This window comes from Vicugna pacos, chromosome 3 (assembly GCF_048564905.1).
Source record: "Vicugna pacos chromosome 3, VicPac4, whole genome shotgun sequence".
NCBI classification, from domain to species: Eukaryota; Metazoa; Chordata; class Mammalia; order Artiodactyla; family Camelidae; genus Vicugna; species Vicugna pacos.
Window position 1 is genome coordinate 17,706,275 of NC_132989.1, and position 27,263 is coordinate 17,733,537.

Below are 27,263 nucleotides of genomic sequence, written 5' to 3' on the forward strand. Positions count from 1 at the left end.
CCTGAGCACACGCCTCGATGAAGGGCACTGAACAAGTTGGCAAAGAGAAGGGGAGGGACAGTGTGGGGAGGAAGCTCACAGATTCCATGGACTGGAAGATTTATGTTAAAATAGAAAGCATAAAATGATTAAATTGGTACCTTGTGCTGTTTAGCACTTAACCATCTACAGAACCCTTCTCCTCTATTATCTTAATTGATCTGTATAAAACCCCTGGAGTTCAGAGTATTCTTTCCTTTTTATAGCTTTTGGAAATCAAGGCCCAGAAATGACAAATCTGATACACTGACAAAGATCACAGGTTTCTCGTGGTTTTATTTCTTACTTCCTTTCATGAAGTCAGCCACCTTCAGTGCTTGCCCAGCACTGGGGGATGAAGCAGGGAATGGGGACTCGCTCTCGTGTGTAATTGACACACGCTTAAGTCTATTGGCTTATTCAAGCCCCCTTTGCGGTTCACGTAATTGTATTTTGACAGCTCTGTAGGTGGCATCGACAACTGAGTTGTGAGATCTGCTGTCCACTCAGGCAGCTTCCAGCGCCATCCGTGTGGGTCTCTTTTTCTGCTGAATTACTCCAAGCACCTGCCGGCGTCCTGTATCAGCAAGCACAGCCCAGCGGCAGCAGAGGGCAGGGGAATGCCCGCCCCCAGGAGGCTTACAAAGATACTTGCTTTTATCCTCCCTTTTATCTTTAACCTGAACATAAGATTTTTAAATAGGATTTATCTCATGGATGGTCATCCTTAATCCTGGGGTTCGACTAGTTCATCTTGAAATTCTGGTGTCGTGAGAAAACCCCTGTAATGTAGTGAAATTGTCATTTGAAGAGTTACATCTGAGAAACATGGGATCATCACACTTTGGAAAAAAGATGGTTAGATAAGACAAAGCAAGGAATGGGACCATAAATGTGAGCCCAGTGTTGGGCTGAACATGATGGGACGGACAGACTTATAAAGATGCAGTTACTGCTTCAGTGCAGTTGTCATGGTGGAACAAGAGGATATGAAATTATGGAAGGTTTCTGATACAAAGTTCATTTTAAATTGAAAGTGAAATTTAGATCCCCAGCATCAGAGAGAAAATGCCAACCTCATGGTGTTTACGCTGAATATCGTGTTAGCTGTTAAAATGAACTGTGATGTCAAACGTTGTCAGTGTATCCTAGGTGTTCCCCAAAGTTTTGACACATAGCATTTTTCAGTCCCTGTTTACTGAGAATCTTCTGTATTCATGTCATTGTCAGGGCAGAAAAGTACCAATATGTATTACTACAACACATGGTTGCCTGCCCCTAGGAAGGTTGTTAGGTAGCAGAAGCATTCCTGGGAGTGCACCTGAGGTATAATGGAGGCTACTAAATCATACTGAATGAAGGAACAAACGAACGAATGAATGGGACATATTTATAAAAGATCCAAGATCAGATCAGATGTGATATGTGTCTCACAGTACACTAGTGCTATGATTCTTAAACCAGGTGTGTAAATGAAGGCATCGGTGTTAGCTTTTTTCATAAAAGTGAAAATCCTCTTTGGATTTCTTTTAGTTAGGTTAGCAGAAACAGGGACTAGTGTAGGTCTCAGGTAAAAGCGGAATGGCACAAAGCGAATATTCAAAAAGCAACGGATGCCCTGCACATTGTAGTGGCCTACTGTGTTGGTTCTAAGGTCAGACACACCCAGTGTGGGTAACTTGAACTGAGCCTCTGGCACTTGCACTTAACCTCTCTAAGTCTCAGTGTCTCACTCTATAAAATGGGAACAAGAACAGAGCGTGCCTAATTGGATTGTTGTAAGGATTCAACAGTAGTGTTTTATTCTTATCACAGCAATGCATGAGTGCAGAGTTACAGATGTGGAAATGGAGACTCAGAAAAGCAAGTAATTTACAGGAAGTCAAGGACGGAATCATGGGGAGAGCCTAGACTGAAACCCAGATAGAAAGCCCATGGTTGAAGCTGTTGATGGATAATTAGATAATGCCAAGAAAGGCTTTCCGTCTCCACCACGCTGGGCCCGATGGGGGAGGCAGCTGGTAGACCAGGTGCTAGGCGAGCAGAGAACAGCACCGGCATCTCTCTGGTGGAGTCTTGCTTTCAGGAAATCAACATGCGGTGGTCCCCTGGTTTCCTGAGCACCTCCTGGGGGTGACCCAAAGCGCGTGGCATGAGCACTGGTGGAGATGGAGGGATCACAAGGAGACCAGGGTACAGACAGTCCCTCCTTCCCCATGACCAAGCCATTAAGCAGAAGTGCTTGCTGAGGGATCAAGCCTGTATTTTCTCCAGTGATTACGACGTGTGTCCCCTCTCTGCATCCGAACACGGAGGCTTCAAGGTCCCAGAGGCCTGGAGCCGGGGGGAGGGCTTAGCAGGAAATAAGGCGCTCAGTGAATTTGATGACTGTTCTCCACGTTGCCCCTAGTGCGTTGTGCTGGATCCATAAAGAGACATCTCCGCCCTGGTTAATTCTCTGTGACTGGGGAGAGCATACAGCTAATGAAGTCCAAATCAGAGGTTTAATCCTTAGACCCAGTTCAATTCATTTCACTGGGACCATGCCCTCAGAGGTAGGGGCTCTGTCTGTCAGCACCAGGTTGAATGGGGAGGGGGGCGCAGAAGTGGGCTGCAGAACCAGAGCTGGATGTACATCCTGGCTCTGTCTCTCCCTGGCCCGTGACAAAGACCGATGACTCTCTGAGCCTCCTTTCTGCATCTGCAATGCAGGCATGTTGCGAGAGTGAAATGGAGTATCACATCCATGGTGTCAGTGGATGGGAGGCTATTACTCCATCTCCCACAACATGGTAGCTACTACCAGTCCACGTAGGCAAGTTCTAGGAGAATTCAGACACAGCGCTGACTATCAGTGAGTTAGAAGCAATGTTTCCCTGTAGAAGGCTGGCACTGAGGACACAGAGGCACAGCACCGGAGGCATGAAAGGACAATGAAGCAGTGACCAGCCTGCACCAGCATCCCTCTGTGTGATGCTGGGCCCGTGCTAAGGTGGACCCTCCTCGCCCTGCTCTGCCAGGAGATTACTATCAGCAGGGAGCTGCTCCCCTCTCGCTTGCCATGTTTATGCCTCTGACTGTGGTGATTATATAGACAGCCTAGAAAATGGACAGCCTGCATCTTGGGAGTGCAGCCCTGGCCTCGCGGTGCCATGACAACCAGCTTCCCAGCAATCACCCCTAATAACGGCCCCACACTCACAGTCTCCTCCACCTGGGCAGAGGCTCCCCAGGGGGTTTGAGCTTCTCCTGGAGCAGCTGCACACAGCTTCCTATTGGAAACACATTATGAGAGAGAGCGAGCGAGCAAGCAGGAAGATGAGCAGTCTACCCTATGATGTACAGAGTGGTCCCAGGGACCTGGGGACACTGCCATCCTGTTCCTGGAGCTCACTGCTGTAGGAACATATAACCCCACAGCAGGAGTCACACAGCCCCGTGGACATCTTTACCGCTCACCTGCCCCACAGAGAGAGGGACATCACAGAGTGAAAGAGCACATACGAGGGCCAGTTCATGAAGCTAGGCTTCGCTGCTACCAGATTTCTTCATTAGGCTCCTGGCGAGACACCCACAGCCATTCATCTTGTCTGGACTGGAGCCGCCCTTTCTGGCTGCCTGCTGGGAGTAGGGTGCTCAGAGCCCTCGTGTATCTTTCCAGCATGACAGTTCTCAAGAAGACACCTGCCCTACTGGTCTAATGAATGATTAATTCTCACATAGGAAGAACAGTCCGGTCCCCAGTGAGTAAACTTACCTGTGGCTATTAGCCCCAATTCAGCCTTTAGATTGACAGGTAAGCCCTCAGCCAAACAGGTTCCAGCCTCTTCGCTCTTAAGATCACAGGTTCTAGCTGAAGGTCCTTCATGAGAAAGGTCTAAACCCCAGAGCTACTGAGCCCTTAGGATGCTGACCTCACCCTGGGAGCACATGGTCCTTGGGGTCCCAGTCTCTCCACGCCTCCCTTACGTCACCAGTGAGATGGCACTCATTCTCACCCTGGCAGGGCTCTTGTTCTCACTGGTGCCGCCTTCCTGTGGATCCCATTCCCTGAACTAGAATTGCTTGTAAATTCTAAACAAATATATATATTTTAATAATATGGAAGATGGCCAAATTGATCGGTAAGAGGAAGGAAAGGATATCGTGGGCTGAGGTGATCCAGGAAGGCTTCCTGGAAGAGGCAGTGAACCCTGATAGGTAGATAGGAGTCAGAGAAACGAGAGCAAAGATAGATGGTATTCTGGATTGATTGTTGGTAGTCACCAAAGTATATGCTGATATCCTAACCTATGTGATGGTATTAGGAGGTAGGGGCCTTTAGCAAGTGATTAGGTCACGAGGGTAGAGCTGTCATGAATGCAACATGTGTGTCCATGGGGACACAAGACCCAGCACAGGATCCTCACCAGAAGGGTCTATGACCATGCTGGCACCCTGCTCTCAGACTTCCAGCCTCTGGAACTCTGAGCACTCTCTGTTGTTTAGAAGCTGCCTGGTCTGTGGTGTTCTGTGATAGCAACTCGATAGAGGGGAGGGAGCAGGGATCAGGCCCCAGCACATGCGAAGTGCTCCAGAAACATCTGCCACCATTCATACAGCATGTAAACCAGAGGTCACATACTACAGTCTGTGTGGCTCACAGGTGACTTATGTTTGACCACATACTAAAAATCTATACTTGGTTGCTAACAGTGAAACATCAGTGCTCCTCAGAAAAAAATTTAGACTTTGAGACGCTCTGGCTGTGCTGGACCCACATTCCTGGTGCTGAGCGGAAATGGGGTGTGGACACTCTAGTTTGCCACACTCGCTACCCCTCCCTGTTGTGTACCCATGTGTGCTATGTTTGTTTCACTACCTGACTGGCCCCTGGAGGCAGGAATTCTCAGACCCTGGTGCGAACGATAAGTGGGCCAGTCAGGTTGCAGTGAAGAATCTGAGAAGGAGAGAAGTGGGGAGTGACATCGGAGTGCTGATCTAAGGCTGGATGTGAAGGGCCTTGAATGCCGGGCTCAGTGGGTGGGATGGGTGGCTATTGGCAGTTGGGAGTCACCACGGGTGTCTGAGCAGGGAAGTGGCGTTGCTTTGGGGAGAGTTATCCGGCACACAGTAGGACCACATGCAGTCTCCTGTTCTCTTGCTAAATCTTGATGGTCTGTGAGCTGCCGGCTTGCTCTGTCTCTGCATTTGCTGTGTTACAGTGTTCCTGGACCGTGTCAGCCCATGGGTGCAGCAGCAGCAGTGGGATGCCAGGAGGAGAGGGCGGCCGAGCTGCGTTGGGTCACCAGCTCCCTGGGAAGGGGCAAACCTGTCCCAGCCTGCTCGGGCCAGCCTCCCGGGCCAGCTGGAGAGGAGCAGCTGCTGAGGGGAGCAGGCTTTTCAGGGACCTCCAGGGAGAGCGAGCTACCGCCAGCACCGGAGACATAAGAGCAGCTTCCCTGTGGCCCGAGGGAGAGCTCCTTAGCCCTGTCCGCTCCTCTGTGGACAGTACGGGGAGGGAGGAGTGTTCACTTCCCGTTGTTACGGTAACAGGTGACAGCACACTGAGTGAACCTGGTGGCCTAAAACACTGGGAAGTTAGCATCTTAAAGTTGTGGAGGTCAGAAGTCTAAAATGCGTCTCACTGGGTCTGCAGGGCTGGGTTCTTCTGTGGCAGCTCAGGGGCGGGGGCAGTCTGTTTATTACCTTCTCCAGATTCTGGAGGCAGCCCACCTTCCTTGGCTGCTGGCCCCTTTCCTCCGTCTTCAAAGCCAGCAATGGCCGTCGAATCCTTCTCACAGCGCATCCCTCTGACCCTGACTCTCCTGCCTCCTTTCACTTGTAAGGACCCTTGTCATTACGCTGGGCTCAACCAGATAATCCAGCAGAATCTCCCCGTTTTAAGGCCAGGTAGTCAGCAAGCTCAGTTCTCCGCCACGTGACATATTCACAGGTTCTGGGGATTACAGTGTGGGCATCTTTGGGGGGCAGGGGTGGAAATGAGCCACTTTTCTTCCTTTAAGGGGAAAAAAAAAAGCCCCCAGCTATGGTAAGTAAGTGAGCCCGCTCCTTATTGAAGGAAGTGCCCAAGAGCGTGGGGCCTTGTCGGTATAGCTCAGTCTTGTAAACCCAGCACCTAGCAGAGCGCCTCGCCCTACTGGGCAGCCAGTACACGTTGGCTGAAGAGTGTGTGACACGGGTGCTTGTGGACCTCTGGTCGTGTGCCGGGCACTGCACTAGGTGGATTCTTGCAACTATGCAAAAGGGGACTGGATATCTGCATTTTTCAGATAATGAAGCTGGGTCTTAGAAAGTGTGAAAAAATGACGGACAATTCAGCCTGTAAATGGTGGGGCACGGGCTCTAGCCCAAATGTGTCTGACTCTGAAGTCCGTGAACATCTCCGGCACCGGCCCTAGAGACACACCTTAGTGATTCTGCGGCTCTCTAAGCAATCATCTTATCCTCCAGCCTTTCCACATGTGCTCTCTCTGTGCTGCAGTCCTGGGGCCCCACTGTCCCCCGAAAATATTTTTTTTTCTTTTTTTTAACTTTATTTATTTTAAATGTCGGGGGGGCAGGTAATTAGATTTATTTATTTATTTTTGGAGGAGGTACTGGGGATTGAACCTAGAACCGCCTGCATGCTAAGCATGCAGCTCTGCCACTTGAGCTGTATCCTCCCCCACCCCGAAAATGTATTTATGACCTCAGGCCTTGTACTCGTGCTGATTCCCCTGTCTAGCATAGGAAGCACCCCCCAGGCCCCCCAGACGTCACCATCGGGAGTCAGCGGACTACAGTCTATAGGCCAAATCTGGCCTACCACCTGTTTTGGCACAACTCTAGCAAAGAATAAGGTTTTTACATTTTCTAATGGTTGAACAAAAATTTTAAAAAGTATGCTATTCCGTGACACATAAAAACTAGCTGACATTGACGTTTCCATGTCCGTAAGCAGAGCTTTATTGGAACACGCGCTCATCTGTTTCCGTGTTGTCTGTGCTGCTTTCACGCTACGGAGGCAGAATTGAGGAGTTGCAAATGGGACCAAACGGCCCCCAAAGCCAAAAATATTTCCTATCTTGCTCTTTACTGGAGAAGTTTGCCGAGGCAGAATTGAGGAGTTGCAAACGGGACCAAATGGCCCCCAAAGCCAAAAATATTTCCTATCTGGCTCTTTACTGGAGAAGTTTGCCAACCTCTGATCTTTCTGGAGCTTACTGACCATTCAGGGTTCAGCTTGTTATTAAGCCTTCCATGATTAGACCAGCCCAGATCACAGCACACCAGACTGTCTCATCATTTTTGCCCCCCCCCCATGAATTTCTGGTCCAAAAATGGAAACAATTCTTGTCTGGATTAAGAAATTTCTTTGACATGTTATATGTTAACTTTGATGATTATATATTAAAAGACATGATATTTATGAAGTATAATACATGCAGAAGAGTGTGAAAAAAGTTTTAAAAGTCAGGGACCAGTGCAGTGTCTTCTAGATTAATTGCTCCTACTCTAGCATGCTATGTGTTGCATCGCTACAGTGTTCACTGTTGAACAATTATTTGTAGCATTCATGACGGGCTGTATGAAAAATAAGCTGCAAAGGTTAAGCCACTGGGCTTCATTATGTCCCAGTTCAGAGTGCTCTGAGTCTTCATACAGTCTAAGTTCCAGTCTCCAGCCTGTGCCTGGGGACTGTGTTATTAGGCCCATGGAAGTACAGCAGGCACTAATTAAATCTTAAACTTCTTCTCTCCCGGTCCCCAGCTGGGTGAAGGCCAGTGTTCTTGGTCCACGAGCACGCTTAGCCTCCGTGGGAAAGTTGCTGGCCCTTTCTCTCACCAGGCAAAATGATTGGCTGTGTCTTCCGTTTAGTAGCAGTTACTGGCTGCATCTCAATCCGCGAGCCTTTCCTCTCCAGGGGCAAAGCTGTTGCCTGCCTATCTCTGAAGGAAAATTGCCATCTGCCTTACTCTGTAGGAAAACTGCCAGTTGTGTCCCCATTACAGGGAAATTGTCAACCACGTCCCAAACAGGAAAGCATGCCAGGTGTGCTTCTGCAGAGAAGACATGTCAGCAGAAGTCAGCGATTTAAAGCCTGGTGCGTGTATCTGAGCCTCTTCCTTTTCCCTCCCCCTCCCCAGTTGTCTTCACTCTCCCTCTCATCCGCCTGAGTCTTCAGAGCCAGAGCGGTGGTCACGTTGTTCAGCACCAAATGAGAGGTGTTTGTACCGAGGAAGGTGTATTTCAGCTGACAGTCTAGAGACGAGCTACTGTGTGTCTAATGGCCCAGTCAGGAGACCTAGAAATTGATTTAATAACTGGTAGCTCTTAAGATCTGGCCTCAATGGAGAAAAACATGAGGCCTTCGGACTCATTTCATACCAAGCTTGCCTTAAGCAGCGCCCACTGCCCCATTGCCGTTGCCCCCGTTATTCTGGGTACAAGCCTTATGCTGCGTGCTCGACGTGAAAGGTCTCATCACCCTAGAAGTAGGTAGCTACGCCTCGTCTCCATTGGATGGATAAGGACAGTGAAGCTTGGAAGGGGTTAAACCACTTGTCTAAGGATTCATAATTTACAAGCCACAGAGCTGGGTTTCCACCCAGGCCTGCTGAGTTTGGAACCACATGTGCACTTAGTCCCCATACTGTGGAGTGAGAGGAGGCCGGCAGGATCTGCTGCAGAGGCCTCGGGCGCCCCCTGACCCTCCACTGTGGACACGAGTTCCTGTGCGGTGTCCAGGGTGAGGCCCAGAGGAAGGAGCTCCCCACCCGGCATCAGCCTTTACCTGTGGTTGCCCCCCTTTCTTTCTTCGCTTGTCCCCAGACTCCGCAGCCAGCACACTGAACGCCTCCTTTCTGCTTTCGTCCCATTTGTAAGGAATGTGGTTTGTTAGCTTTAGGTTTCTCTAAAGTCTACTAGTTTTCTTAACTCCTCCTCTCTCCTGCTTGTGATGTCAACTCTTACCCAGGATTCTGGGGCCTTATTCATTTAGCCAGTCATCTAAACTGTCTCACATGAACAGCTGTGCGCCGAGGGACCATGAAGGAGAACATCAAATACAAGATAGTTTTTTCTAAATTGAAGCATAGTTGATTTACAGTGTTGTGTTAGTTTCTGGTGTACAGCAGTGATTCAGTTATGCACATATGTTCTTTTTCGTATTCTTTTTTCATTATAGGTTATTACAAGATACTGAATGTAGTTCCCTGTGCTATACAGTAGGATCTTGTTGTTTATCTATTTTATATGTAGTAGTTAGTATCTGCAGATCTCAAACTCATAATTAATCCTCCCCCCTTTCCCCTTTGGTAACCATAAATTTGTTTTCTGTTTTGTCAATAAGCTCATCTGTCATTTTTTAGATTCCACATATAAGTGACATCATATATTTGTCATTCTCTGTCTGACTTACTTCCCTTAGTATGATAATCTCTAGGTCCACCCATGTTGCTGCAAATGGCATTATTTTATTCTTTTTTATGGTTGAGTGTTATTCTGTTGTAGAAATATACCACAGCTGCTTTATCCAGTCACCTGTCCATGGACATTTAGGTTGCTTCCAAATCTTGGCTGTTGTATATAGTGCTGCTATGAATATTGGGGTGCATGTATCCTTTTGAATTAAGAGTTTTCTCCAGATTTATGGCCAGGAGTAGGTTTGTTGGATCATAAGTCTATTTCTGGTTTTTCAAGGAATCTCCATTTGTCTTCCACAGTGGCTGCACCACTAAATTACAATCCCACCAGCAGTGTAGGAGGGTTCCCTTTTCTCCACAGCCTCTCCAGCATTTGTCATTTGTGGACTTCTGAATGATGGCCATTCTGAGTGGTGTGAGGTGATACTTCACTGTAGTTTTGATTTACATTTCTCTGATAATTAGCCATCGTGAGCATCTTTTCATGTCCCTATTGGCCATGTGTATGTCATCTTTGGAGATATGTCTGTTCAGGTCCTCTGTGGGGCTGTCATTTTAAGGCTTTACAGTGTTGCTACACTGACCTCCTAGTATGCCGAACAGCTCGAAAACAGATTCCTAGGTGGAACCTTGTAAACATTCTTTTTATGTCACTTAAAGAGCCTCCGGGGTTCTGTAGTCCTCAGTCCCAAATTGTTAAGAGTCTTAATGAAAGAAATAGGATTGGCTGATACAGAATCGATGCATTCTTTTGATAAAAAAGGACTGACATTTACTGAGGACCTACTGTGTGCCGAGCAGTATACATGCACTTTCTGCAGCAGTAAGTAAAACGTGAGCAGCTGGTAAATGACTGCCTCCAAAGTGCAGTTTGCAGAGCCCTTCCCACCTCCAGCTGTACTTGCAGATGCACTGGGTAGGGGATGACCAAGCCTCAGGGTCCCCATTTCTCTCTCTGTGGGGACATCTATATGGGGCATGCCTGGAGTTTCTAAGTCCCCAGTCCTAATGAGATTACCTCAAATAGAGACTAAGGTGAAAATCTAGTTAACTCTGCAGACACTAGAGTCCAGGGGTCTTCATTAGTGTGGACCCCAGACCAAGAGGTTAGGGCACAGACTGAGACACTGGCTCAGAGACTAATGAGCTCATATTTTTTGGTTTCAAGGGGTTTAATTTTCAAATTCAGTTCTGATCAGGTTTTGTTGTTGTTGTTCTTTTAAGTGATTCTGGGAAAATTAGTACTTTGGTTTGGCTTGTGGCTTAATTGAGCAAGGTTTGAAAGACAAATCGTATTAGATTTTCAACATAGGGTTTGATAGGGACTCGGTGAGTGCATTGAGCAGGCAGGGAAGAGGAAGCCTTGGGGGATGAGTTACTCAAGAACCTGCAGGCTGGTAGCTGGTTCAGCCTGAATTGTGGTAGAAACACAAGTGGAACCATACTCCATTGGTCAAAAATAATTAAAATGTAGGCAAATAAATGTGTATATAACTCGACGTCACAGATGCCAAGCACCCAGAAGGCAAAGATTTTAACATCTTGCTTTGGTTTTAATCAAGCAGTATTTATTGAACATTGATGTGCACTAGTTTCAGTACAAAGATGAGAAAAAACACTCCTGCCCTCAGGAAGCTCCCATCGCAGGTGAGATAAGACTGAGGCATGGATTGTTAAGTAACAGTGTGAGACATTACAGTTTCATTGTGCGGGTACCCGAGCAACTGCGCAAGGAATGGATCAGACTGAGTGTGATGGGGCTTCAAAGAAAAGGAAAGAGCATTAGAGGCTAAAACAGGAGGTAAGAGATGAGGCAGCTGAATCAAGCAGAATTTGAAACAATGGAGGAGGAAGGATGAGGCAGAGCATAAACATGGGACACAGCAAGAGGTATTCTGGGTATCCAGTTTGAACCAGAGAAGATCAGAAGGTCGGTCAGAGAAATGAATTAAGGCAGCTTACAGTGAACTTCTTTTATTCCTGTAAGTGCCTTGAATTCCTGTAAGTGGAAATCAGTTGAATGTACTGAAAGAGTTAAGAACCTGGATATCAGAGCAAATGAAAAATATACACAAAAGACACTGTAGCCACAGTTTACCCCCCTGAGACTGAGGCACAGGAAAGCTAAGTAACTTGCCCAAAGTCACACAGCTAGTCAACAGTGGACTTACCTTAGGCCCAAGGCAGTCTGGTAGCAAAGCCCCACTACTGAACGGCACAGTCCAAGAAATAAAAATGTGTACATCAATATTCATAGCATCATTATTCACAATAGCCAAAAAGTAGAAACAAATGTCCACCAACTGATGAATAGATAAACAGAATGTCATATATCCATACCATGGAATATTATTCAGCCACAAACAGGAACTGATCATGTCACAACACGAACGAACCTTGTAAACATTACACTAACGGGAAGAAGCCAGTCACCAAAACAAAAACAAACAAAAAAGCCCCCACATATTGTATGATTCTATTTGTGTGAAATTTCTAGAATGGGCAGTTCCATAAAATAATAGATGACTGGGTGCCTATGGCTGCAGGAATAGAGAATAGGGAGTGACTGCCAATAGACATAGAGTTGTCAGGGGCTTTTTGGGACGAGAGGTGATGAAAGTGCCCTAAATTAGACTTTGTTAGTGGCAACGTGATTATGTGATTATACTTAAAAAGACAAAAACAAAAAAAACACAAGTATAAAATTTAGGTGAGTACATTTTATAGTATGTGAATTATACTTCCAAAAAAAAGGTGTAAAAACCTTTGTAAAGCATCTAAGATGACTGAGGGGTTTGGGTATGTATGGACAGCGATACCCAGGGACTCACGGGAACGTGACATGGAGTGAGGTACGGAGACGTGGAGCCTGTTAAGGGTCAGGTCTGCGGACGGGCCAAGTCCCGAGCCGGTCCTTCTCTGAGAAACAAAATACAGAAGCCAGTGACCGCTTTTTCTCCTGCCAGGAACTGACAGTCCTGTTGGTGGCACCTTGCATGCTGTAGATTCCAGCCCGACTCCAAGGTAGACTGCCGGCTTTCTTGCTGGCCCAGACATGCTAGCACCAGTTAGTGAGGATGCGCTAAATGTGTTTTGCTTTGCTTTTGTTCTGCAGTTTTTGAAGAGCCGGAAGATCCAAGCAACAGGTCGTTTTTCTCTGAAATTATCTCTTCAATTTCGGATGTGAAGTTCAGCCACAGTGGGAGGTATATCATGACCAGAGACTATCTGACTGTCAAAGTTTGGGATCTCAATATGGAAAATCGCCCCATCGAGACTTACCAGGTACAGAGCACCTTCCACCCATAGGTAGAGTGAGCCCTTCCTTTGTGGGTTCCAGGTCAACGTCTGCCTGCAAAGATTTACAAGGCAGGCGAGTAAAAGACATCTTGAGCCAATGGAACATGCAGAAATAGCAGGTAGGCACCCAGTGCAAGTCTGGCTAGATCCAGCCTAGAGAAAAGAGCAGGAACCATGCCCTGAGGCCCCAGTGTTTATAGGCTGGGGAGGGAGAGGAAGTGGATTTGGCAAGAGAGATGGAAGCAAAGTGCCAATGATGTAGAAGGGAAACAGAGAAGAGTGTCCTGGAAGGCAAGTGAAGAAACTGTCTCAAGGAAGGAGGAAGCCCCCAACTGCCAAATCTAGTAAGGACGGACTGAGAAAGGGCCACTGGAGTTAGTGATGTCTGAAATTAACGGCCACATGTAGGTGAAGTGGGAGGAGTCTGATTGGAGTGGGTTCAAGAGAGACTGTAAATCGAGGATGTGGGCATAATGAGTACAGGTAACTCAAAGAATGCTGTTCTGAGGGGGAACAGAGCAATGGGCAGTCTCTGGAATGGGATAGAGGATTCGGGAAGTTATCCCAGCTCATTTTATGCTAATAGGAACAAGCCAGGAGAGAGAGAGCTCACGAAAGCAGTCAGCTCTCTGAGGGAGTAGATTCCATTGCAGAAATGGCCTTAGATGAGACAGAAAGTTCATCCATCAAAGGAAGAGAGAAGACTAAACAGACGCAGTAAGTTTGTGAATTTTGTGATAGGAACATAGGGATGGTTTCTTCTTAGTGCTTCTATTTACCAGTAAGATCAGAAGCAAGGTCATCAGCTGCATGAGAAGCAGAAGTGTAAACTGACTAGGGCAGCGTTGTCGGGTTGCTCGGGTGTCCTCTTGAGGTTTATTTTATTTATCTGAAGTGAGACTAAGCTGTGTGTGTGTTTTTTTCCCCAGCCACATTCACCTGCTTGGTACAGGGAAGGAAGGCAGAAAGTTAGATTTAACCAGTGATGGGGTTTTTGCCAAATAAGTACAATGGAAGGAGGGAGAAAGGCAAGTCTGTTGAAGGTCTGTAGTAAGGGAGTGGTTGGAATGATGGTTTGCTGAATCTTTGCTGAATCAAAGGTGGGTAAGGAGGGAAATGGAGAATTGATGGAATCAAGATACTAAGGGGAGTGATCGAAGTGAGAGGAGGCAGCAAAGGAGTGATACTTTGTTAAACAACTGCAGTCATAATAATGATAAGGCTCGTAGAAGGACCCAGGAAGCAAAGGACAAAACTGATTGAACTTGTCCTCTTCCTGATTGAAAAATCTGCTACTCCAGAGGCTACTCATGGGACGGCTGGACTTCTGCCCTCGTGTGGCGAGGTGGGGTTAGTGCAGTGCTGCTCCTGTCTGAGGTCCTCAGCTCCTTGGACGTTATGCCATCAAACATGACTTTCTGCTACCCATCCTTCTTACAGTCATCAATGGTTCTGACTCCCTCTGCCTCATTCCTGGAAGCAACTCTTAGTGAGTCTAATATTCTGGTGTCTGTTACCTGGCCTCTTCATTTTCAAAGAGGAGGTTGAGGACTTGGATGACTGAATGAGATCCAGGGGTGCTAGAACAGGGTCTGGGGCCCAGGATTCAAGACCCAGGTATGTGGTTGAGGTAGTCTGGCTACCCCTGGGGTTCAAACTGCATCCCCTGTATATTTAGGGTCTTACTGTCCCCAAGCTCCTACTCACAGCCCTTCATCTTCATCCCAGTTGGCTAGAGCCAATATGAGGGTCCTGCTCTAGCTGCACAAGACAAACCGTCTGGTGTCACAGCACTTAGAACTAGAACCTGAATGGGCATGGCACTGACAGAAGTGTGCCGGCTGGAGAGCCTCGGTTAGCAATCAGTACTTTTACGTTAGGGAAAAGCTTTTAGAACAAAGCTAGCTAGGTGTGACGTGGGATCATCAGCATTTAAGATCTTGGTTCTCAAACTGTTTAGCTAGTGGTAGACTTGGAAATCCTTTTTGTGGAACACTGATAGGTAGCATAGCCCATGTACTGAAGTGAAATGTTACAAAAACTTAACCTGTTTTAGAAGGCATATATCAAGCATTTTACTTACCATCTTTGATGTGATATATAAGCGTAATATACCATACAAAAGTTGGTTTTAAGAAAAACTGCATCTGGAACAGTGTGGGAAAAGACTGTGAGGACTGGTCCAGTAGAAAGTACTAGTGCCTTCCCTGGGCAGGGAGCCAAGTGGTATTCCCGCAGATTTTCATGTATCCCTAACTGATCACAAGCAGGAGGCTGTAGACTTAAGCTATTTTATGATCAGCTATTTTCAAGTCTACCTATAAACCAGGGGTTGGCAAATGGCAACTTGTAGGCCACATCCAGCACCCCTATCTGTCTTGGTAAAAGTTGTTTTACTGAAACCCAGCCCCACCCGATCATTTACAGATTGTCTGTGGCCGCCTTCACGCTACAGTGGCTGAGTCATCATGACAGAGATCGTCTGGCCCACAAAGCTTAAGAGATTTACTAGAAGAACAAAAAATCTTCACCTCGCTAGGCCTCAGAGTAGTCTAGTAACTCCGCAGCACTCGGCCTCCACAAGCGCGTGATTTGATGACCACTGCGTAGGGAGAGTCGGTGTCAGGACGGCTGTGCTCCAGGTAGTAGGAACCTAGAAGAGAGCGAGTATTTGAAACATGAAGAGAGAAGCCACACATAGGATGAGTTTTAAGGTCTCTCTTACTCTGCTCTCTAGATGTTCTCATGTATCTCGCCTTATTCTCTCCTCTGACGGAGAAAACTCCATGTGCTTTATAACAGAGCGTGTATGTGACACGCCTCCACCGAGGTGAATCTTTTCCTGCAGATGCCCTTTAACTGGAAGTGGTTAGGAGCCTCTCAGGACTTCGATGCGACAGAGAAGAGAATAATGGCTCAGACTAGGTTTTCCCTTTGAATCCACCTAGACTTCTCTCTTATTTTCACTTTTATCTCCTATTTTCTTTTATTGAATTATGGTCAGTTTACAATGTGTCAATTTCCAGTGTACAGCACAATTTTTCAGTTAGACATGAACATACATATATTCGTTGTCACATTCTTTTTCACCGTGAGCTACAAGATCTTGTATATATTTCCCTGTGCTATACAGTATAATCTTGTTTATCCACTCTGCATATGCCTGTCAGTATCTACAAATTTCGAACTCCCTATCTTTCTCTTTCTGGCTTACTTCACTTAGAATGACATTCTCCAGGGTCATCCATGTAGCTGCAAATGGTGTTATGTTGTCGGTTTTTATGGCTGAGTTGTATTCCATTGTGTAAACATACCACACATCTTTACCCAGTCATTTGTTGGACATTTAGGCTGTTTCCATGTCTTGGCTAGTGTAAATAACACTGGGGTGTAGGTGTCTTTTTGAAGTAGGCTTCCTTCTGGCTATATGCCCAGGCATCTCCTAGACTTTTATCTCTTAAGGTTTATTAATAAAATGAGTTATTGGTGCTGCAGTTCCTGTAATAACTGACGCACACTTCCAAAGCACACATTTTCATATGTATCACTAACCTGTGATATTCCTTTAAGATAAAAAATGTGAAAGGTGAGTGCCCAGGGCCAGCCCGGACAGGGCAGGACGGGGCGGGGGGCACTCTCTCCCCCCAACCTGAGATTGACTGGAAGAAACCACACAAAAACTATCTGCTTCATGATTCCAATTACATAAAATTCACAAGGAATTTTCTAAAACACACAAACAAGCAGAACTATAATGTTTCAGATATATACTTAGTGGTCACACCACTAAGAAAAACAAGGAAATGGTTATTATAAAATTAAGGACCATGGTGATCTTTGGGCAAAAGGACTCCCTCAGAGCAGGCATTCAGGAGACTTCTGGGAAGCTGGCAACAGAACCCATTTGCCATTTTAAAGGAGTTCCCTTTATAATAATTCACTAACTTCTACATTAGTTCTGTTCAATTTTCTGTCTTATGTATTTCACCTTTTGAAAGATTTTCTTAAAAGCTAAGAGAGGCACTCAAACACCCTGACACCCCAGTCCCCATTTTTTATTTTTACGGGCACACAGCTCCCACTCAGCTGTACACACAGTGTGGCTGCTTTCCCCCTACAAGGGCAGAGTGGGGCAGTTACACTGAGGCTGTGTGGTCCACGAGGTGTAAGTATTTACTACCTGGCTCCTGACAGGAATTTGTCAGCACAGACTCAGTCCTCTCTCTGTCCTAGGACTATCTCTGTTCGGCTTTGTTCAAGGATTCTTAATGCTGATTGGAGATCTTCAACAAGCAGAGGTAGCCCTGTAAACAAAAGTCTCAGATCCGAGCCACTTCCAATACGCCCAGACTGTGGCAGGAGAGGAACACAAGTTCAGAAACAGTCTACAGCCTCGTTCCCGAGCTCAGGGCACATGCCTCACCCTTGCTCCGTGCTTCCTGCCTCCAGTGCCAGGAGCCCGCTGGGCTTCCCTGCCGCCGTAGCACTGAGCAGGTACCCTGATGAGGCCCAGCGCTGTTTGGGAAAATGAACATGGAAGTAATTAATTTGCAGAGTTAGAAATACTTACACTGTCCAAATAACTCAGAGCTTTTCAAATACCCCAAACATCTAATGCAACATGGAATGAATCTGACCTCCTTTCTTCATGCAGTCCTAAGCCCACAGCTGAGCCTCTGAGCTCAGCATCCAGCAGAACCCTGGGGGGCAGGGAGGAGAGGAGCCTGGGCTGCAGGACGGCGGACACTGAACCCCTGCTCTCCACCCAAAGTCAAACAGTGGTTTTTCACAACGTCCCTCTGCCTTCACACAATTCCACCTCCCTCTGGGCCTCACTTCAGTTCATTCTCACAGCTCCCGTCTAGGACCGAGACTCCACGTAAGGTGAGGCAGGTGAGGCCGATGAGGCGGGGCAAGGGGGAGGCAGATTACCAGAGACGGCAAGAGGCTGTGCCCCAGATCTCGAGGCTCGTGGCCACCCTGCTCTCTTTCCTATGTGATGTCACCCTGTACTTCATGCTCCGCTGAAGTGAAGGGAAGGGCAATAGCGACACAGTGAGATGAGTTTAGACAAGAAATGAGACTTTATGGATAAAGCACATGGCTACTCACTATTTCTACCTAGAATAATTACCAGTCCCTACCGGCAAGTCCAGGAACTGGAAACTGAACCCTATATACTACTCTGAGCCTTAACCATCTGCCTATTTGCCATCTTCACCTGAGTTGCTGAATGTAGCTAGAGAAAGATACCCAAATATGCTGACCAGTTTCATTTAAAATTCACATCCTTTTGTCTCATTTCTAGAAAAAAAATGTGACTAATGAACTTATTTACAAAACCGATTCACAAACAGAGAACAAACTTATGGTTACCAAAAAGGAAAGCAGAGGGAAGGCGGGATAAATTAGGAGTTTGGGATTAGCAGATACAAACTACTTTATGTAATAGAGGTAACAAGGTCCTACTGTACAGCACAGGGAACTGTATTCAATATTTTATAATAACCTATAATAAAAAAGAACATAGGTGTGTATATATGTACTTATGACTGAATCACACTGCTGTACACCAGAGACTAACATAAAACAACTATACTTCAACTTAAAAAAATTTTTAATAAAAAATACAATTCACATCCAACAATGTCAAGCAGCCGTTGGTGCCTTCCAAAAATCCTGCACTGTTCCCCAGCCATTCCCCCGACTCCTCACTCTCAGCTGATTACCTTGCTTCCTATTTCAAGGAAACAGACAGGGGAGACCCGCAAACCCCAGGGCCGTGCCAGCCACACCCGCGTCTATGGGACAAGCGCCCCCCGCGGAGACATGTCCAAGTTATCAAGCCCCAAGAGGAACATGCAAACTCCATCCTCCCACTTGCTCAAGAGAGACCCAGGAGCCATCTTTGACTCCCGTTTCCTCTCCACGCTTCACAGTTGCTCCACCCACAAGCCCTCTCGGCTCTCCTTTCAAATATGTCAAGAATATGACCACCTCCCCCCGCCTGCTGTCTCCCTGGTTACGACTGCCCTCCCTGCCTGCGGCCCTGCACTCGCACCCTCTGTCACAGCATAGCAGGCTCAGCGATCTCAGGACGTTACACAGAATGAGGGACCAGTGTGAACTGGTCAGCACACGCTGAGGCCCCCGCACCCCACTCCTGCAGCGGCTCCTCCCCACTACCCCCAGGACACGTGCCATTCCCTGTGCTGGGAAAGCCTCCCCCCAAGGCCACTGAGGGGCCTTCATTTCCTTCAGGCTTCTGCTCCAATGCTCCTTTATCAGGTGAACCCTTGACTACCCCCTCTGGTATAAACTATACCCCCAGGTCTCCCAATCCTTTTTTCCATGTTTTTTTTTCCCTCTGATTTTATCGCCATCTGAAATATCTCACTTATTTACTTGGTTATACAGTCTCCTCCCCCACACCCCAAGGAGAGGAGCACCCCAAGGGTTTTCTGCTCACTGCTCTATCTCAAGTACACAGCATGGTCGAATAAAAGTGCACGAATGGTGTCCTCTAGCGCCTGTACGCAGGTCAGCTTAGAGAATAGGCATCTCCCACTTAATGGACCCTACTCTATGCCACCATCTACGTCAACAAGCCTGTTTAATCCACACTAGCCAGGTGTGCAGCTCACTACCCCATCTTTCTGTACCACGACTGGAAGGGGCCATCCATGCCTGGGTTCAGACCCAGGGCCATCTGATTCAAGGCACACTGGCACTGAGATAAGTAACAGTTCACATCCAAAAAGAAGCTACTCACAGGGAAACCACTTTTAACAACTGATCTCCTTTGTTTCCATCCCCACCAGGTGCACGACTACCTCCGCAGCAAGCTGTGCTCGCTCTACGAAAATGACTGCATTTTTGATAAATTTGAGTGTGTGTGGAATGGGTCAGACAGGTAAGAAAGGTCTGTGTGGCTGGGAACCTTCCAAAGGTGCACCCTCTCCTTGCTGGCCCTGGGCCGTGTACCCTAAACCGGCTGCAACTAAACAGAAATCAAAATTGGGCCTCCAGGGCCAGCAGGTAGCCTGGCGTGGGCCACTGGAGGACCCTTGAGGTCAGTCCTGGAAAGAAGGGAAGGATCTCTGAGACCCTTGACTCCTCTTTCAAGACCAGCACAGGTGACCATTTACCCTCAAAAAGTCCTACCTTTTACACACAGGACATTCCCAGCACTAGGTCAAAAGGTCGAAGTGAAGCTCCACGGGCCGTTTTCCGGCGTGAAGCGTTCAGATTACTGCAAAGCGTGCGTTCTAGATGGAGAATTACCCCCTTGAAGCTGGCAGGACAGACCTGCTGGCCAAAGGCCCTGATGGCTCACTAGCTGCATTCTAGCCGGCCTCACATATCACATGCCCTCCACGTGATGTATCACTGTTTTAAGGATGTTAATTTCAACAGGACTTCATATGACCGCCCCCTAGTTTTGCCTCATGTAACACACATAGCTGATTCTTGACTTCCGGGAGAACTAAGCACCGACCACCACGGGATGGTCCTTGACCAAAGCGGCACCAGCGAGAGGGCCTGGAAACCCGGAAATGCCACCATGACGACGCACTCGGAGACCAGCGCTTTTACTGAGCACAAGCCGGCCCTCTCTGACCCTTGTTGCACTGTCTCTGCTAATGATCCAAAATGAGCTTCACAGGCCTGGAAGGGGTCACCGTGTCATACCGCCCAGCGGGGGAGAGGGCACAGGGCAGACAGCAAAGCCACTGTGCCATGTGAACAAAGGCCCCAGAGGAGAGAAGAAGCTACCCCGGCCCTACTACTTCATTTATTTTTACTTATATGTAATGTATTCATTCATTCATGATTTATAATTAATAGGTTTTCTTTATATTTGTGATTCTTACTGTTCCAGTTTCCCATCTATCTTAACTAAGATTCAAAAACTACTTACTAGGCACTCCACACACATCACATGTTTTTCAATCCTGACCACAATCTGAGAAGGTTGGTTTCATCAACCCCATTTTACAGTTGAGGAAACTGAGATTCAGCCCAGTCAAGTAACCTGCCCAAGCTCAGAAACTAGTAAGTAGTAGCAACTAGAAGAAGTTTGAGTCTGAATCCCAAAATCACCATTCTTTCCACAACATTACAATTTCTTTCCATAACCAATAACCAAGAAAATGTTATTCTTGGTCTAGATGAAGTTGAGATTTTTTTTTTCCCCCAAAAAAGACTCCCTTAGTTTTTAAAAACAACTCGGGTCGTGTTGAGGGAAACAAAGTTCAGTGCGTGGGACGCAGTGAGGCCAAGTGGCTGAATATTTGTGCCCTGGACTCTGGCAGATGTGGGCTGGAGACCCGTTTTAACCACTTGCTAGCCGTGTGACACTGGACAAGTCACTCACTTTCCCCTTCTATGGGATGATAGAAGAGGAAATGAGATCCGGGGTAAAATTTTTGTTTACTCTCTTCCCGAGTGAGACCATGACGGCCTCTATTTTTTTCAGCTAACTTTTCAGAGAAAGCCAAATTTCAAGCTAGTTCTTAGCAGGGGGAGAACACAGGCAGGTGCACATGCTGTACTGTCGACACCCCTCCCGCGTTGCTGATGTGAGAAAACCTTAGCACAGAATCCTGCTGTGAATATGCACGATACACTGATGGCTGTCTTCAGTGTTCCTACTCTCGTAACTTCCCTCCAGCCTCAGAATCCTGAGGTGAGGCGGGTGGGCTGAGATCCTTAAAACCATCTGACTTATTTATGGAGCCAAAGAATCAAAAAGGAATCTACTGATAAATAACCAGGGTTATCACTGTCCTTCATTTCCAAACCAAACAGCTTGCTGCTCTTAGTGACTCCAGAGACACTCAACAGTCACACTGCAATGCCTGCTGCAGTTTTTGATTTGTTTGTTTTCAACAGAACGTACAGTGCCCTAAGCTGGCCACAGCATGCTGCGATTTGCTATACAAAGTCACGACAGAGATGTGCTCCTGCCTCTGTCTACAGCACGCACGCACTCACTCCCTGTTTCCTCTCTGCCTGCAGTGTCATCATGACGGGCTCCTACAACAACTTCTTCAGGATGTTTGACCGAAACACCAAGCGTGACGTTACTCTCGAGGCCTCGAGGGAAAACAGCAAACCCCGGGCTATCCTGAAGCCGCGCAAAGTGTGCGTGGGAGGCAAGCGGAGAAAAGACGAGATCAGTGTCGACAGTCTGGACTTTAGCAAAAAGATCTTGCACACAGCCTGGCATCCTTCAGAAAACATTATAGCAGTGGCGGCTACAAATAATCTATATATATTCCAGGACAAGGTTAACTAGGAGGACAAGTTATTACTTAATCATCTCACATACTGAATACTAGTCAAATACGTTTTTAAATGTTTCTTTGGGTGTTCATTTGATGCATCGACTTTAATTTCCCTAAGCAGGAAGCAATTGGAATAGAATTCAGTGGAGTCCAACTTTCCCAGATCCCCGGTACTGAAACACTTCTGCCAAACCTGATAGGTTCTGGGACACTTCTGTTTAGATTTGACAGCTGCCAGCTAACAGTAATTCTTCCATAGTTGACTTGAATTTCTGATGCTTTTATTGCCCCGTTTTCCTCTGGTGGGTCCAGTGTTTTGTTTCTAGATGTCTGCTGAGATAAAATGAGGTTGTCTGTAGTATTTAAAGAGAAAAGAGGTAAGTTTTTTTTTAATTAAGCAATTCCGTTTGATTGAAAAAAATTCAACAAAAAATAAACACTGTTTACTCTATCTACTCTTAGAGAAATTCTTGTTTTGTGAAAAGTCAGAACCACTCAGCATCTCCTGCCCCTACAGTCTTTTTTTTCCTTCCTGTTTTCCATTTTCTTTCGAACAATTTTCTTTGAGCCAGAGATTGATTCACAAGGCTGTAACGAGGATGCCGTGTGGGAAGGGACAGGCCACACCAACCCAGCCATTTTTTTTTTTCTAAGTGCCATAGAAACAGCCTGAGAATCTGGCTAAGAAACACCATGAATGCTTCAGGGGATGTAAAGAAAACACTTTCTGCACAGGGCTTCTCAGAGTCGGCTTGGCAAGGCCATGTGAGGCCAGATTCCATCAGCTCTTGCTTTTTATCATTTTAAATGGCTCCTCTTACACGTTCCTTGGCTTTTTCCCGTCAACCTTTTCCAGCCTGTTTATTCCAGTGACTGCTGAAGGCCGAGCCCTGGTTGTTTATCACCTGGCATTCTAAACGCAGCAGCAAAGTGGGAGGCCGAGGCAGCACCCCTGACTCCCCAGGAACGGCAGGTCTGCTCTTTCTGGGTGTGCCTCCGAAGCAGTGCCCCCCCCAGCCCCGCAACCGCTTCTTGGGCTTCGTAACCAAAAGTAACAATCCATCTGTCTCCACTGTGGCAAGAACGAAAATGGCCAGTTAAAAAAATGCTGCTTTGTACCGTCTCACCAAATGCTCCTAACTCCCCCTGAGCTCACCCTCTGCGGGCTCTCCTCCTACAGAAACAGAGTCCGGGGGTCCCAGGCACCGACGCTGAAGTGACGGCTGCTTCCACCTGTAGGGGCCGGGCCATCCTTCCCCCGAGATAAGGGTTCGGACATGTAACCCCCAGGAGGTTCTCTGCAGCACACCTCTGGGAAGGAGACTAAATGAACTCGGAGGACGTAGAAATGTGAAGCAGAGGCTCAGGGAGGAGGTACTCAAAGCCGGGCCTGGGCCCTATGTCTCCATTTCTGTCCTGGTGACTCATTTTCTCTGACTTCCATTTGTGAATAGGAAATGGCTTGAGATGAGAGCTTTCCTTTTCAAGAGAGATTTTCTTTGGCGTTGTATATTTATTATAAGTCCCAACTTTCAAGTGTAGTTTGTTTTGGAAGAGAAGAAACAGTGTAAGAACCATATTTCAATTCTAAGCAACTATACATTTCATAAAAGCTCTTGGGCAAGGAAATAACTATCCACTTAAGTGAGCACAATTTTGTAAGATGTGGCTCAATGAAAAAGCACATCTCAAAATTGAAGGCTCACCTGGGTTAAGATATGCCTTTCTTCTCCATGTTCATCTTCCCTGCAATGGAAGCCCCGGTGAAAACTCTTCGGGCAGGATTCCTGGCCTGTGGGGAACCATGTTCTTGGAGGAGACCTGAGAGCATCAGAAGCTTCTCCAACTCAGAGAATGGGGAGCTCGGGATAGGCAGAAGAACCAGTGGGTTACTGTCCTGAGTTTCCTATCACCTTCCTCACAGCCTCATCTCTTCTTTGAGATTCCACTCCTGTGACTGTACCAGGTGACCATTGGGACACATCACTGTTGCCTGAACTTAAGCATCAACCCACCTCTGTACTGCTACTAATTTCACATTTAACTCACCTTTCTTAAAAGCAAGACTGAGCATCCTCCAAAGAAAGAATATTCTTGAAATGTCACTTTCAATGTTTTGTTGTAACATTAAGATAATCACATAGCCATTAACGTAACAAACATGCACTCATGCCCCACCTACAGTCATTTTGTGGTGCCCAGGGCGCATGCTTACCAAACTTCGGGACACCGAGTCACTGATCCCACAGAACATTTTAGCCTTTGGAGGCACTGGAGACTCTCCATGGACAATGGTTCTGCACACACTGGAGTCCAGGGTGTTCCCAGGGCACAGACGTAAACGGTTTCGGGCATGGCTTTCAAGGGCTCACAGGCCCCTACAGCCTATCCACGGCCTCCATTTCAAGGCCCTTACACAAATCCAACAGCCTCAGCACGTAGATGTGCAGTCTGAGATCCAGACAGTGGGAAGAGTTTGCAAAAGCTTTTGGCGCTAAGAGCAGAGGGCTGCCATCCTCCCCTTCACCCCAAAGGATGCCTGAGAGCAAAACATCCAAACCTCTTCAACGGAAACACCAGACACCAACCCCTCCCACACGCTTCAACCGTGCCCTGCTCTGCGCCAGACATGTAAGCAGGTGTTTACAGCTGCGCTCTCCTTCGGCCCCAGGGCTGGTGATTTTCTCAGCGGGTGGCACCTAGAAGCCAGTCCCTTCTCCAGCTGACACTCAAAGCTACTTGAAAGCTGACTTGCCACCTTGTCAACACTTGGCTGGGCTCTCAGAACCCTGCTCTACCGTAACTTTATCCCGCAAGGCCTGCAGCATGGTCGGAGCCATCAGGTTACACTGAAGGATGTCAGCCAACTTCTGCAGACAGGACTCGCAGCTTCTCGAGCTGTGGTGAAGCTCATCCCAAGGCAAGAGTCCGTTCCTGACATTTCAACAAGCGGTTTGAAAGCTGGACTCCGGCAGGCAGCCATGCTTCCTCATCCAGAGGAGGAAGATGAGTTGGAAACAGAAGGAAGACACCAGGCAGCACGAAGCACTGGGAGGTACAGAGCTGAATGGGCGGTAGGAGCCAACTGGCTTCATAATTCCTTAGTGTCTGGCTCCTGCCTTTACTCTTCTATTGGTGGAAAAAAGTCTCCAAACCTCTCACTGGCCTTGTAATTAGCTCAACCATATCAACATGCATTAGGCAACCAGCACGTGGAAGGCGGAACAACTGTCGGGTGGCACAAAGATGCAGCTGAAGTTCTTTCAGCTCACTGACCCGATGATATCCAGTGCATTTCCTTTCCACACTCCAGGGCCAGTTATAATAAAATTTAGACCCTCAAATGCTCAATCGCCGACAACATGGGACCATTTCTCTTTCTTCAAACCTGCAGAGTAACTACCTAAAGCTTCCTTCCTACCTGCCCCCCACCCTGGGCCCCATTCTTTTTTCAGCCCCTCTGCTGCCTGCCTGCAGGGCTCAAGCAGGCCTTAGGAGGCCCACCACCAATGCTTTGGGGGTACACTAGAATCCACAGTCTGAATGAAAGAACCCTTCCCAATTTGTCCCCTTCCATTAGGGCTATGTATAGATAAGGCTGGCGTGTTTTAAAAAATACCCCCCAAGACACAGCAGTTCCCTCGAGGCACCCCTGAGACACATCCACACTGCAGCCTGACTCTGTGCCTCTGCCACACCTTAACCACCCCTTCTCTCTGGACTTCTAAGTCAAGTCTCGGTTTCCCTGGGGATGACTTGCCCAGTCAATGGAAACACAGACCCAGGAGACTGGAAATCCCGGTCCTACTCCTGGCTCTGCTGCTAAGTAACAGGGGAACTTCGGCCCGCCACTCGGCGCCTGCTCAGCCATGTTGCCGAGAAAATGGCGAGAGAGCCATCTGTCCTCACTCAGGGGTGATCAGGAGAGACACAAGACATTCATTTACTTACAACCAATGTGGTAAGTCTAAAGGACCGCAGACAACAGCAGCAACCATCACTGAGGACGTGTGAGCGATCAGCGTCTTCCCTTGACCCCATGAGATCAATGCCAGTGTTACTCCCACTTTGCAAATGAACAAATTGACTCAAGTTTTCAACATAGCCAAAGGCAGACAGCCAGTAAATGATGCAGCCAGGACTCCAACTCATGGAATCAGACACTACAGCCAGAGTTCTTAAAATACTGGTTCTAATATATGACAGTACCTCACATTTCCTGAGTGCTTACTGTGGGCAAGGTTTTGTGCTACAAATCTCACATGCATTCAATTCATTTACCATTCTCCCCCCCAAAACAAAAACTCTAGAGGCACATGCTGTTACGGTTCCGACTTTACACATAAGGAAACACAGGATATAACTTGACTAACTTTATATAGCTCAGAAGGGACAGAGCCAGACATTCTGGTCAAAGTTCTTACCCTCTCTCTCCATCTCCTATTATAGATACAGATGGAAGTCACCCACTAGAAAACAAACAGGTTCCAGTGATGACCCATAAGCTCATCGACATTAAACACCTACTGAGTGCCTGGTACGCGCCGGGCAGCCAGGCCCCAGGCAGGGCGTAGAGTGCCCGAGGTGTGTGAGCCCCCGGCCCCCGCCCCCTAGGAGATGGCAGCCGTACAGGAGCAGCGTGGATGCTGTAAACAAGCATTCACAGTACAACGAGGTGTGTACCAAATGCAGAACTAGTACAGAGAAGGAAGCGGCTCATGAATGAGGACTGCTAAGAAAAAGGTTTTCAGGATAAGTGACATCTAAGGGTTTTATTGCAGTTCACACAACAAACAAAGCATGATATGCATTCACGTAGAGAAGAACATGAATGACGCACTGCAGGAAGGATGGAGATGGCAGAAGAGCAAGAAGCCTGTGTTTCAAATACGTTTCCCACTTGCCAGAACCAGCCTACCCCTGCTTTCTTTCATTCATCCAATACTAAATATTTATTAAGCCCCATATCCAAGTACTGAATTTAAATGTGTAACAGATAGAAGGAAGAAAAGGAAACCAATAGTTAAGGACACATTTTGCAGCAGACATTGGGCTAGGCACTTTTTTATATCCTTACCGTCGCCTGGTGGCTAAATACATTATTCCATTGTTACAGGTGATCAAAGACTCAAAGGGTTAAGTGACACAGTCACCGAGACACAGCCAGAGGTTTCATCTACATCTGCCCTGATCTAGAGCTGGCACCTCTTTCAAGGTAATGCACAGCTACCTTGTCCTCTTTTTTCCT

General features: G+C 47.2%; 1 protein-coding gene across 17 annotated transcripts in view; it reads left to right on the plus strand.

The window, feature by feature from the left end:
- Positions 1-22,466, plus strand: part of PPP2R2B (protein phosphatase 2 regulatory subunit Bbeta) — a 619,288-nt gene extending 596,822 nt beyond the window's left edge. For 7 of the 17 annotated variants that reach the window (XM_072955312.1, XM_072955330.1, XM_006204484.3 and 4 more), the window contains 3 exons: positions 12,541-12,710; positions 19,547-19,638; positions 21,747-22,466. In XM_072955312.1, the coding sequence (XP_072811413.1) occupies positions 12,541-12,710; positions 19,547-19,638; positions 21,747-22,026 (542 nt within the window). In that variant the 3' untranslated portion in view covers positions 22,027-22,466. Of the gene's footprint in view, positions 1-12,540; positions 12,711-13,311; positions 13,443-15,152; positions 15,440-19,546; positions 19,639-21,746 lie in introns of those variants that run through there. The other 10 variants (XM_072955355.1, XM_072955408.1, XM_072955371.1 and 7 more) reach the window with 4 other exon arrangements.
- The last annotated feature ends 4,797 nt before the right edge of the window (positions 22,467-27,263 follow it).